This window comes from Ranitomeya variabilis, chromosome 4, assembly GCF_051348905.1.
Source record: "Ranitomeya variabilis isolate aRanVar5 chromosome 4, aRanVar5.hap1, whole genome shotgun sequence".
In the NCBI taxonomy this organism is placed as follows: Eukaryota; Metazoa; Chordata; class Amphibia; order Anura; family Dendrobatidae; genus Ranitomeya; species Ranitomeya variabilis.
Genome location: NC_135235.1, coordinates 443,649,930 through 443,663,120, shown reverse-complemented (window position 1 = coordinate 443,663,120; position 13,191 = coordinate 443,649,930). Strand labels below are relative to the sequence as shown.

Here is a 13,191-nt window from a genome sequence, read left to right as displayed (position 1 = left end):
GCATTTGGTAAAATGGATAAAGCAGTTTTATTCTTTGGGTCAGTACGATTACAGCGATACCTCATTTATATCATGTTTTAATGTTTTGGCGCTTTTATACGATAAAAACTATTTTATAGAAAAAATAATTATTTTTGCATCGCTTTATTCTGAGGACTATAACTTTTTTATGTTTTTGCTGATGATGCTGTATGGCAGCTCGTTTTTTGCAGGACAAGATGACGTTTTCAGCGGTACCATGGTTATTGATATCCGTCTTTTTCATCGTGTGTATTCCACTTTTTGTTTGGCGGTATGATAATAAAGCGTTGTTTATTGCCTTTTTTTTTTTTTTTTTTCTTAATGGTGTTCACTGAAGGGGTTAACTAGTGGGACAGTTTTATAGGTCGGGTCGTTACGGACGCGGCGATACTAAATATGTGTACTTTTAGTGTTTTTTTATTTATTTAGATAAAGGAATGTATTTATTGGAACCAAATTTTTTTTTATTATTATATATTTAGGAATTTATTTTTTTTTCACACATGTAATTTTTTTTTTAACTTTTTTACTTTGCCCCAGGGGGGGGGGGGGGACATCACAGTAAAGTGACAGATCACTGATCTGACACTTTGCTGTGCACTGTGTCAGATCAGCGAACTGACATGCACAGCAGGGAGGCTTCCCGGCACCTGCTCTGAGCAGGCGCTCTGAAGCCACCTCCCTGCAGGACCCGGATGCAGCCCCGCGGCCATTTTGGATCCGGGCCTGCAGGGAGGAGGAGGTAAAAGACCCTCGCAGCAACGCGATCACATCAAGTTGCTCCGAGGGTCTCAGGGAAGCACGCAGGGAGCCCCCTCCCTGCGCGATGCTTCCCTATACCGCCGGAACACTGCGATCATGTTTGATCGCAGTGTGCCGGGGTAAATGTGCCAGGGGTGGTCCGTGACCGCTCCTGGCACATAGTGCCGGATGTCAGCTGCGATAGTCAGCTGACACCCGGTCGCGCTCCCCCCGTGAGCGCGGCCGATCGCTCTGGACGTACTATTCCGTCCTTGGGAAGTAGGGCCCACCACACATGGACGGAATAGTACGTCTAATGGCAGAAAGGGGTTAAATAAAAAAAAGTCGAGTGATGAGTTCTCTTTAAGGCAGCCATCACTGGTGTTTTTTCATGAGACATATAATATGTTGATGTTGATCCATATATTCTGAATATTACCTGAAATATATTGACATGTATAAATGGTATGGCTAACAGAGCCCTGGAGAGGTACATGCACCCAAGCGCTGATGAATAACTCAAGCCTGAGACATGGATTAGCAATTGAAAGTTACTCCACAGACCAAAGACAATCCAGAAGAGACTGCGCAGTGCTGGAAATAATGACATCCGAGTTACATATTCTGCAAATAAAAAGAAAGAATTAAGTTTTCATATTTATTCATTTACAACAGACCAGGGGACATCAGTTTTATGCAGAACAAAGGACAGTTTATGAATCCAGGAAAGGGTTCTTTATCATATTAATATACAGAATTTGTATTGGTCTTTAACATAAGAGATACTAATGGCAGATACAATAACAACATTCAAATTAATGTTTAGACATCTATCTCCATTTTCAATATAAGTATCTCAGTAGCAAAAATGTTTGAAGTGTTGCATAATAAGAGGAACCTGAGTCAATGCTAATTATCAAAATTATGAAACCTTAATTTCGACCAATTAATCACACATTCGATCTAAAAAGTCTTAAAAGCAACATACAGAGCATAAAGTGTTTAAAAATATAGACTATGGGTTAGTGCCAAAAAATCCATATGATTGAGTGCCGGTCACAATACCAAAGCACAGAGGGTAAGTAATAGATGAAGTTGCTGCTACAGTCAAAATGTCATTATCAGGCAATTGGTGGCAGATACAGTAATAAATGTATTAGGCGGGGCTATATGAGGGCAAAAAGAAGCAATCGCGCTGCACTCCTACATTCCCAGACAAAGACTAAAAACGAACAGGACCAAATTAGATTTATATCAACATTTAATGGACAATGGGTACAGATGAGAGAATGCCTATAACGTCATTGGAACGTCCTGCAGACTGATCCTGTTCTATCAGGTTTCTTATCTAAATATCCACTGATGACAGCAAGAAGAAGTCAAAATCTAACCGATATCCTTGTTCACAGTCATTATGTCCCAGTAACCAAAAACATTTTTAATTCCCGCGGTCCACCACTGGGATGTTTTCCCTGTGGGAACTGCATGGCCTGCAGGAATATCCTGCGAAATACTATCTTCACTTCGGCCAATGGTATGGACGGGACTTCTATATCAAACAACATATTACATGTGCCACTGCACAGGTAATATACTATGCTACATGCGGCTGTCCAAAAATATATGTTGGCCTAACATCACGCCAACTAGGAACACGTACGCGAGAGCATGAACGGGATATTTTAGCAGCAGCTACAGCCACGGATTTGACCATTTTAAAAACAATACCGAGGCACTATAAATTATTTCACCAAAGTAATCCCAAATCATTTATGGTTAGAGGCATATAGCATGTTCAGTGCGGGATCTGAGGTGGTGATATCAAGCACCTGTTAGCTCATAAGGAGTGCATATGGATTACCATTTTGGGGACTATGTCTCCAAATAGACTCAATGAATCACAAGGGTTTGCTTCATTTCTATAAGACAATGTATACAATATCCCTCTGCCTCTTTTTGTCCTTGCTGCCTTCCTCATCATACCTGATTATTTTATGGCTTTTATTTTGTATTTTAACTTTTGTCTATTCACTAGTTGTGTCTCTTTCTTTTTTCTTAGTGACTAATTATATTAACATCTGCCTATGACATCTACTGTATATACTTCCAAGTTGTATCCTTGATGTGGATGAATCTTTTTGTAATATCTCTATGGACATCTTATCCAAGCTTTTTCCAACATAAATGAAACAAGACTCTTTCTGGACTAAATGAATGGATCTAATTATACTATGAAATATTAATGGACTTTGCCTTTTTGGCTCATGTTTTTATGTTCTCACAATTATGCGAACTGGATCTATAACTGAGAGCGTTCCTTTAATATGTATTCCATGGTAATACAGGAGCATATAGTTTATATAAATAAATGCACATCTAGCTTATATGATAGTAATTGTGCAATGGGAAATGTTCCTTTATGTTTGAAATTATGGCTTGGTTTTGTGCGCATGCGCGAGGTCCTCTCCTGTCCACTCTCCGGGCGCACCAACATCGCCTTTCATGTACCTGTTTGCATGGTGACGGCTAGGCACCGGCCGTCCCACGTGATCTGGTTTGAGTTGGTGGTTGCGGTGTGCGGCAGTGAGCGGCTCGGCGATCGTGCGCCTGCACAATAGGTTAATCCCGATTGGTCCCTCCTGTTCAGATGACCGCAGAGGTCGGATACAAATGCAGGGACATTTGACCCCTTAAGCCATGCCCCCTGAGGAAGGAAAAACTGACTGAAACGTACATCGGGGAGTGAGTCCCAGGACACACGCTTTGCACAATGACGGTTAATAGTATTTCATCTTTGTTACTTATTGCTTCTATTGCGGCAGGTAGGGTGGGTGGTAGTTTGAAGTTGTCTTATTGGGGCCATGTGATTGGGACATGTGTTAGGGACCATTAGCACCTATGTGGGCATTCATTTTTGTAATCCTAATGGATCCCTAATATCCCCTGACTTAACCTGCCACCAACTGCCTGATAATGACACTTTGTCTATAGCAGCAACTGCATCTATTACTTACCCTCTGTGCTTTGATATTGTGACTGGCACTCATTAATTTGGTTTTTTTGCCACTAGCCCAGAGTCTATATTTCTAAACACCTTATGCTTTGTATGTTGCTTTTAAGACTCTTTACATCTAATGTGAGATTAATTGGTCGAAATAAAGGTTTCATAATTTTGATAATTAGCATTGACTCAGGTTCCTCTTGTTATGCAATGCATTATTGAGTCGCATTTTTTCACAATATGCAATTAGCATATAGATGCAAGTAAGTGCATCCTAATATATTTGTTAAGAATAGTTTGGAGAATATATATATGTTATGTTTGAAGTATTGTCCATGTCCTGCATAAAATTTGACACAGACTGTAACATTCAGAATCTTCACAGTCTGTAATGTGCGCTCAGAGTTTTGCTGTTTTTACACTCCCTCCTCCGGCACTCATGTGACGGCTTGTGTGCACTTAAAAGTGTATTCTCAAATTTGAAAATGATCTTTTATCCACCGGATAATGAATAACTTTCTGACTGCCATGATTGCCATGGCCCACAGCAATCCCAAGAACTGGGACCCTGGCTGAATTTATTCTAATGGGAGTGCCGAAGACCAGCTAAGCAGAACGCTCGGCAATCTTCAGAGGTCCCAATTAAAGTAAACGGTGCAGTAGCAGAAATTACTGATCCCCACTCCTGGTTCATACCCCAGCAATTGGAAAGTTATCCCCTGTCCAATCGATAGAAGATAACTTTCAAATTTGAGAATGCCCCTTTAAATGGTCTCAATGGAGAGAAGAGGAAGAGAAATCGGTTGGCATTGGGGGGGGGCATGGGCGGACATACCGCCTGTTCAACCTGTGCAGCTGCACAGGGGCCCGGAGGCTCCAAGGGGCCCCTGCAGGCAGGGCCGGCGTTAGGGGCAGGCAGCTGCCTAGCTCCTCGCTCCCCCAGGGGCCCCCAGCTAGCGGCACATCACGCAGCTGCTATGGGGCCCCTGTGAGGCAGGGGGCCCGCCTGCCGCCAGCGCCGACTCCCCCGCCGCATTTAACTATACCGGCGTCTGCCGGTACAGTTCAAAGCAATGATGGAGGAGAGAGCGTCAGCTGACGCTCCCTCTCTCACCATTCCCCGCTCTGCCTCTGACAGACACTGCCGCGCACTGTGTGCCGGCAGGAGCAGGAACTGGAAGCAGCGCGGGCACGAGGAGAGGTGAGGAGTGTGCTGTGTTGATTGTTGTTTTTTTTTACTCCATAACTGAGTACTGGACTGTGGGGCCATTCTGGGGGGAGAGCTGCGTGGTAAACTATGAGGCAGTGTGCTGTATACTATGAGGCTGCGCTGTATACCATGAGGCTGTGTGCTGTATACCATGAGGCTGTGTGCTGTATACCATGAGGCTGTGCTGTATACTGTGAGGCAGTGCTGTATACCATGAGGCTGTGTGCTGTATACCATGAGGCTGCGCTGTATACTATGAGGCTGATGTGTATACTATGAGGCTGCACTGTATACTATGAGGCTGCGCTGTATACTATGCGGGCAGCTCTGTATACTATGAGGCTGCGCTGTATACTATGCGGGCAGTGCTGTATACTATGCGGGCTTTGTTGTATACTAAGGTGGTACATTATACGTTATCTTCTATGGGGGAGGCTGTGTTATATACTATGGGGGGTGCATTATATTCTATGGGGAAGGCTGTGTTATATACTATGGGGGGCTGCATTATATTCTATGGGGGCTACATTATATTATATGGGGAGGTGGGCTGTATTATATTCTATGGGGGCTGTATTAGATTTTATGAGGGAGGATTGCATCATACTCTTTCATGGGGCTACATTATATTCTATGGGGAGGTGGGCTGTATTATATTCTATGGGGGGCTGTATTATATTTATATTCTATGAGGGGTGATTGCATCATACTTTATGGGGGGGCTACATTATACTATATGAGGGTGGCTGCATTATATTCCATCGGGGTTACATCATACTCTGTGGGGTGGCTGCATTATGCTTTATGGGGTGGCTGCATTATACTATATGTGGGCTGCATTATACTGTATCAAGGACTATGGGGAATACATTATACTATATGAATACTAAACAAGTAAAATGCAGCCTATTCATCCATTGATTGGATTGGTTATGCCGGAACAGAAATCATTGTTCTCAGCAGCACATCGCCGTTGTAAACTGTAGGTGTGCTGCTGGTAACATGATACTGTATGATGATCTGTTAGTGATCTATTAGTGATTGTTCTGTTCCCATCATTCTTTCTCAGACGGTGTAAAGAGGCCGGGAAACAAGCGTTGAACAACTTCAGTATTGTCGATCACATTCCTTTAGTGGCCTGAACCCAGCGCTTGTAAATACAACAGAAATGCTTCTGTGTGATGTGCAATATGTTAGGATTTGAGGCCCCATTTTAAACTTTGCCTAGGGCCCCACTTTGCCTAAAACCATCCCTGCCTGCAGGGTGGCTAAAAATGAGGGCAATCTGGCCAGTTTATCCGTCTCCGGGGGGCCCCTGGCCAGATTGCCATCATGGGATTGCAGCTCCGCTGCCTGCAAGAGAAAAAGGCAGCGGCGCAGCAGGGAATGGATCCATCCTGCTTCCTGCCACACAGCAGCGGCTGAATGACATCATCATTTAGCGCCACGGCTGTGTGAGACAGGAAGCTGCCAGTGATGGTGCGGCTTCAGGATACTGTGTGAGCAGAGGTGAGGTGTGTGTGTGCAGAGAGGTGAATGGTGCTGTGTGTGTGTGTAGGTGGAGGAGAGGGCAATGATGGGGGTGACGGGGCCGAAGGCAATGATTGGGTTGATGGAGAGGGCAATGATAGGGGTGGTGGGGCAGGAGGGAATGATGGTGGCAGTGGTAAGGACAATGATGGGGGTGGTGGGGAGGATGCAATGATGGAGGTGGTGGAATGGGCAGTGATATGGGGTGGTGGGGGAGAAAGCAATAATGGAGGTGGTGAAGAGGTCAATCATGGGGGGTGGGGGAGAGGGCAATAATGGGATGCGGGGGATTTATAATGGGTTTAAGAACAGGGGGAGGTGGAGGAAGACATTATTATCGATTGTTATGTCTAACAGTCCCTTAGTATAAAGTGTACTCACTTATGTATAGCACAGTCCCTTAGCTTTGTCGCCTTAAAAGGAGGGGGGGCCCAGGCACATTTCCTGCACAGGGGCCCCAAGCAGTCTGTGTCCGCCCCTGGGGGGGGGATTTTGGAATTAGGATAAAAATGAAAATGATTACTATTTCAGTAATTTATTACATGTAGTATCCATCACGTGTCTATGTATATTGTGCAATTTGCGCCATCATTGTCTAAGTCTCAGCAATGAGTCAACTGCACGGAGAAATGTTCAAAGTATGCAAACCGCATACCATGATGACTACTAAGCATTTACATAACTGTCCACATGTATAAAAGTCGGTAGTACCCTATTAAAAAAAAATACATTGACTACTTAGTGACCAATTTATTGTGACGATAAAGCGTATATAAGTTCATAAAAGAAGGTGAGCAATAGAAGATAATGTGAGTCAGGAACCAACTCAGAGCATAGTACAATGATGTGCATTATAGATGTACCAATGAAAATAATCAACTTTGTAATGTATCTTATTAGAGAAATGTGCTTCTTTCTCCTGGACTGATCGTTCATTTACAATTAATGGCTAAAATCTGTATTCAGTAAAGATACAGTAAATTTTCCCATTACTGATATAGGAGAAGACAGTTGGTGCTTTTAAAATTGTATGGAGAGGAGGGAGGAGCTATAGGCCGACACAAACATTCTGCTGCAAGTTCTCCTGAAATGCCAGTTACAGTTCTAGTTCTATTTAAAGGGAACCTATCACCCCGTTTTTTTCGGTATGAGATAAAAATACTGTTAAATATGGCCTGAGCTGTGCATTACAATAGTGTAGTTTGTGGACCCCGATTCCCCACCTATGCTGCCGAAATACGTTACCAAAGTAGTCATTTTCGCCTGTCAATCAGGCTGGTCAGGTCGGATGGGCGTGGCTTCTTCCCCCAGATATTGCGTAGTTTTCCGTTGGTGGCGTAGTGGTGTGCGCATGTCCAACGTCCCCAATCCTGCACGGGGGGGTGAAAATAGCAGCGATGTCCGTTATTCCATTGGTGGTCGGTGGGCGCGGCCATCTTCCTTTGGCCGCGCGTGCGCAGAAGCGGCGCTCTGCTGGCCGCGGCTTCAGGAAAATGGCCGCGGGATGCCGCGCGTGCGCAGATGGAGATCGCGGCGGCCATTTTCCTGAAGCCGCGGCCAGCAGAGCGCCGCTTCTGCGCACGCGCGGCCAAAGGAAGATGGCCGCGCCCACCGACCACCAATGGAATAACGGACATCGCTGCTATTTTCACCCCCCCGTGCAGGATTGGGGACGTTGGACATGCGCACACCACTACGCCACCAACGGAAAACTACGCAATATCTGGGGGAAGAAGCCACGCCCATCCGACCTGACCAGCCTGATTGACAGGCGAAAATGACTACTTTGGTAACGTATTTCGGCAGCATAGGTGGGGAATCGGGGTCCACAAACTACACTATTGTAATGCACAGCTCAGGCCATATTTAACAGTATTTTTATCTCATACCGAAAAAAACGGGGTGATAGGTTCCCTTTAAGTAATATGAAAGTCTGTATTCAATGAAGTCAGATTTAAACTGTAAATTGTGGATTTTGAGAAAGTAGGAAAGAGAAACAGATCTTTCTAAGATATATTACAAAGTTTCCTCTTTCCATATGTACCATTGGTTTATGAAAAAATACAATAAAACAACAGTTACTCCTTAAGGTGCCCTCACACATTGCAAAGCTCAAATAAGAGGAAACAATGGTAAATTAATATTTGCTACCCTATAACTGTGCAGAATGGGCAGCCTTTTTTGTTGATCTGGAGTACTGTGCTTGGGATCTGCCCAATCAGCTGTTGACCAATCAGCATGAATCTGACATACAGACAGCGGAAGACTATACCATCATCTCACATTCTCCTATTTTACTCAAACAGTTTTGTAACAACTGAAGCTGATTTTGAACATTTAGGCTATGTACACATGTTCAGGATTTTTGATTTTTTTTCGCTATAAAAACACGATAAGACCGCAAAAAAAACCTCATACATTAAGCATCCTATTATTAGAATGCAATCCGCAATTTTTGTGCACATGTTGCGTTTTTTTCCGCGTCGGAATAGCATTCCAGAAAAAAATGCAGCGTTTTCATTCTTTGTGCAGAATCGCGGGGATTCAGTACACATAGGAATGCATTGATCCGCTTACTTTCCGCATGTGGCTATGCCCACCATGCGGGAAAAAAGTTGATCATGTGCGGTTGGTACCCTAGTTGGAGGAGAGGAGACTTTGCTCCAGGTCCTGAGAACCATATAATTGTTAAAAAAAAATAATTAAAATAATAAATTGTGATATTCTCACCTTCCGGCGTCCCTCGCAGCATTCCCGCTCCTCACGATGATTCCGTTCCCAATAATGCATTGCGAAAATGAGCTGTGATGACGTAGCGGTCTCGCGAGACCGCTACGTCATCTGAGATCATTGCTGCAATGCATTATTGGGACCGGAGCATCGCCAGGAGCGGGAAGACTGCCAGGGACACCGGAAGGTGAGAATATCATGATTTTTTTTTTTTTATTATTTTTAACAGATCTTTTTATTATTGATGCTGCATAGGCAGCATCAATAGTAAAAAGTTGATCACACTTGTCAAACACTATGTTTGACAACTGTGACCAACCTGTCAATCAGTTTTCCAAGCGATGCTACAGATCGCTTGTAAAATGCTAGTGTTTAGCGGGAAAACGCATGCCAATTCCGCATGCGATATACCCTCGGCAGGAGTTGCGGAATTGCCGCGGAAATTTCTGCGGCAATTCTGCAATGTGTGCACTTAGCCTTACACTAGGCCTATAGGTAGAAAAAGGGGATCGACAGGTTGCTGAATAAAAATGTCACATTCCTTACATATGCTACAAAATGTTATAAATTCACACATATTTCTCATTATGAAAAAAAAGAAAATTCTTACAAGATTATGCCTTATTGTCAACCATGTTGTATGCTTAACAGATATAGCAGGTAGATAGGTACTTACTAAATCCAACAAGTACTGTGATGAAAGGGAGTGCAAGTGGTGCCACAAACATGTAAATGCCACAGCTAAGATATGGAACTTTCCAGACGCTGGAATCTCCGAGACCAATAATGTTGGTGTATCCATGATGTAGTTTGACATGTCCTTCATCTCCACAGTGAACTGGTATACATGAACACACCTTAAAATACAGGTAAGTGTAAGTAGCAATGTAATATTAGAGGGGCACTTAAAGGGAATCTGTTACCAGATTTTTGCTACTTCATCTGAGAGCAGCATAATGTAGGAAAGAGACCCTGATTACAACGATGTATCATGTAGCTTCCGCCCCCACCACTCCACCGAAACTCTTCTGACCAAAATTACTAATGACTTACTCACAGCCAAAGCTAACAGACAGTTCTCCATCCTCCTCCTTTTCGACCTGTCATCTGCTTTCGACACAGTCGACCATTGCCTACTGCTACAGATTCTTTCTTCCCTCTGCATCAAAGGCCCTGCCCTGTCCTGGATTGCCTCATACCTTTCCGACCCCACATTTAGTGCTTCCCACTCCCACACTACCTCCTCACCCCGCCCTCTCTCTGTTGGAGTCCCTCAAGGCTCTGTCCTAGGGCCTCTACTTTTTTCCATCTATACCCTTGGCCTAGGACAACTCATAAAGTCCCATGGCTTCCAGCACCACCTATATGCGGACGACACTCAGATATACCTCTCTCGCTCAGATGTCGCCTCTCTTCTGTCCAGAATTCCGGAGTGTCTATCAGCCGTATCCTCCTTCTTCAACCCTCGCTTCCTAAAACTCAATGTAGACAAAACCAAACTCATCATCTTTCCCCATCTCACGTATCCCCCCTACCTGATCTATCTATTATGGTAAATGGCATCACACTCTCTCCTGCACCTGAAATCCGCTGCCTCGGGGTAACTCTTGATTCTGCACTGTCCTTCAAACCGCACGTCAAAACTCTTGCCACCTCCTGTAGCCTCCAACTCAAAAATATTGCCAGAATCTGTCCCTTCCTCAGCCCACAATTTACTAAAACTCTTGTGCATGCCCTTATCATCTCCCGCCTCGATTACTGCAACACCCTCCTCTGTGGCCTTCCCGCTAACTCTCTTGCACCGCTCCAGTCTGTCCTCAACTCTGCTGCTCGGCTAATCCACCTCTTTCCTCTCTACTCCCCTGATTCACCCCTCTGCAAATTCCTCCACTGGCTCCCAATTCCCCAACGAATCCAGTTCAAACTACTAACACTGATCTACAAAGCCATCCACAACCTGTCCCCTCCCTAAATCTCTGAACTAATCTCCCACTATCTTCCCTCGCGTAATCTTCGATCCTCCCAAGACCTCCTACTCTCCTCCACACTTATTCGTTTCTCACACAACTCCAAGATTTCTCCCGAATATCCACCACCCTCAGATCCTTCAGATGGAACCTGAAAACTCATCTCTTCAGGAAAGCCTACTGCCTGCAATAACCATTCTGCCACCTCACCAACCACACGAGCTGCCGCCTCACCAACCACCCGAGCTGCGGCCTCACCAACCACCCGAGCTGCTGCCCCACCAGCCACCTGAGCTGCTGCCATGTCACCAACCACCCGAGCTGCCGCGTCGCCACCACCCGAGTTGCCGCCTCACCAACTACCCGAGCTGCCGCCTCACCAACCACCCGTGCTGCCGCCTCACCAACCACCCGAGCTGCCGCCTCACCACCACCAGAGCTGCCACCTCACCACCACCAGTGCTGCAGCACACTGACCTCCTGTCTCTTCCCCATTATCCAGAAGAATGTAAGTATGCAAGGACAAGGTCCTCTCCCCGGTACGTCATTGTAAATTTGTTTACTGTTAACGATATCTATAACGCTGTATGTAACCCCTTTTTCACATGTACAGCACCATGGAATTAATGGTGCTATATAAATAAATAATAATAATAATAATTTAGTTTACTCGATGCAGCAGTTGTGATACAAACAGAGATTTTAGATGTAGAATGAAACGGAGCTCAGAAAGCTAACCCTGTCCACACTACAGCTTTCTGTGTACATTGTATGTTGACAGTAAGCTGCTAATCATTGGTGGTGGTGGAGTCGGACCAGGATGCACGTGAGGTATAGTCGAGGGTCCAGGCAGTGTTAATCTCCTGCTGATAAAACACTCATTGTATTGAAACAACACCATACAGCCTAATAAGTGACACATTGCTGAAATCAGCGTCTCAGCCCCTACCACATGCTGCCCTAAAATTGCATAGCAAAAACCTGCTGACAGATTCCCTTTAAGTCTGACACTCAAACACTTCCATTAACAGTTGCAGATAATTATTTCATGTCACTTGTATCACAACTCAATATATATTTATTTTCAAATTATTCTCTGTACCTCAACAAAGAATGTGGCCCAAATTTTGCCCAAAGTGCGAGATTGGCACAGTGTGCGATGAGTTGCCATATGACTCCCTTTAACCGAGAAGACGGCATGAGCCAGTCCAAGGAAAACGATGCCCAGTGCAGATAATAAAAGGCTTTGGCATCTCAGGCACAGGAAACCTGTAAAAGGAATATGAGCATGTTATAGCCTGAAATAAGAAGTTCAGCTAAAAAGTTTTACACCCCAGAAAAACAATAAGATGATAATATGTAGAACTCAATATAAAGAATTAAAAATAAAGTAAGCAGCTAATAAATAGACTGCTATATTGATTATAGAAAGAGAATGTAAGAGAACAGAGTCAATTTTCTGACTATGGTATCCATCTGGTCTTGTAACCCCTGTGTTATGCTGATCAAATAACACTGATGGGTGGGGAAGTTTCACATTTTTATTCAAACCCCCAAATTTCATATTGGCTCACAGTTTGGAGGGAACTTTTCCTTTGTCCGTGACCCTATTTAAAGTGCCTACATGTGCTAATAAAGGAGAAGTCCTGAGTACACCATACAAGACTGTGCTGTATTGATTTCCTGCGCGCTCGTAAAACAAATCTTATTAATTTGGAATTCGAAAGGCATAGAAGAGAGTGTATGTCCCTCCTACGAAGCATCACACATATAAATCAAAGTCCACCATCATGAGGTAGACACTGTTTCTTAACTTTCTAATCCAATGGAAGAACAATATGTACAGCTCTTCCCAGCCCTAATTTCATAAAATAATATTCAATGCAACCACAGTGTGCATAATATTGGAATCCAAAACCAGTAAAGTCATTGATGAGTTTATTTATCTCACAAGAAGCATAACGCATATCATCTAAATCCACCATCATGAG

At 44.1% G+C, this 13,191-nt stretch overlaps 1 protein-coding gene across 6 annotated transcripts in view; it reads right to left on the bottom strand.

Moving 5' to 3' along the window:
- FADS6 (fatty acid desaturase 6) overlaps nucleotides 1-13,191 on the bottom strand; it is a 34,095-nt gene that overhangs the window by 11,010 nt on the left and 9,894 nt on the right. For all 6 annotated transcript variants that reach the window (XM_077257609.1, XM_077257605.1, XM_077257606.1 and 3 more), the window contains 3 exons: nucleotides 12,303-12,469; nucleotides 9,910-10,090; nucleotides 1,202-1,386 (listed from right to left, as the gene is read on the bottom strand). In XM_077257609.1, the coding sequence (XP_077113724.1) occupies nucleotides 1,202-1,386; nucleotides 9,910-10,090; nucleotides 12,303-12,469 (533 nt within the window). The remainder of the gene's footprint in view (nucleotides 1-1,201; nucleotides 1,387-9,909; nucleotides 10,091-12,302; nucleotides 12,470-13,191) is intronic.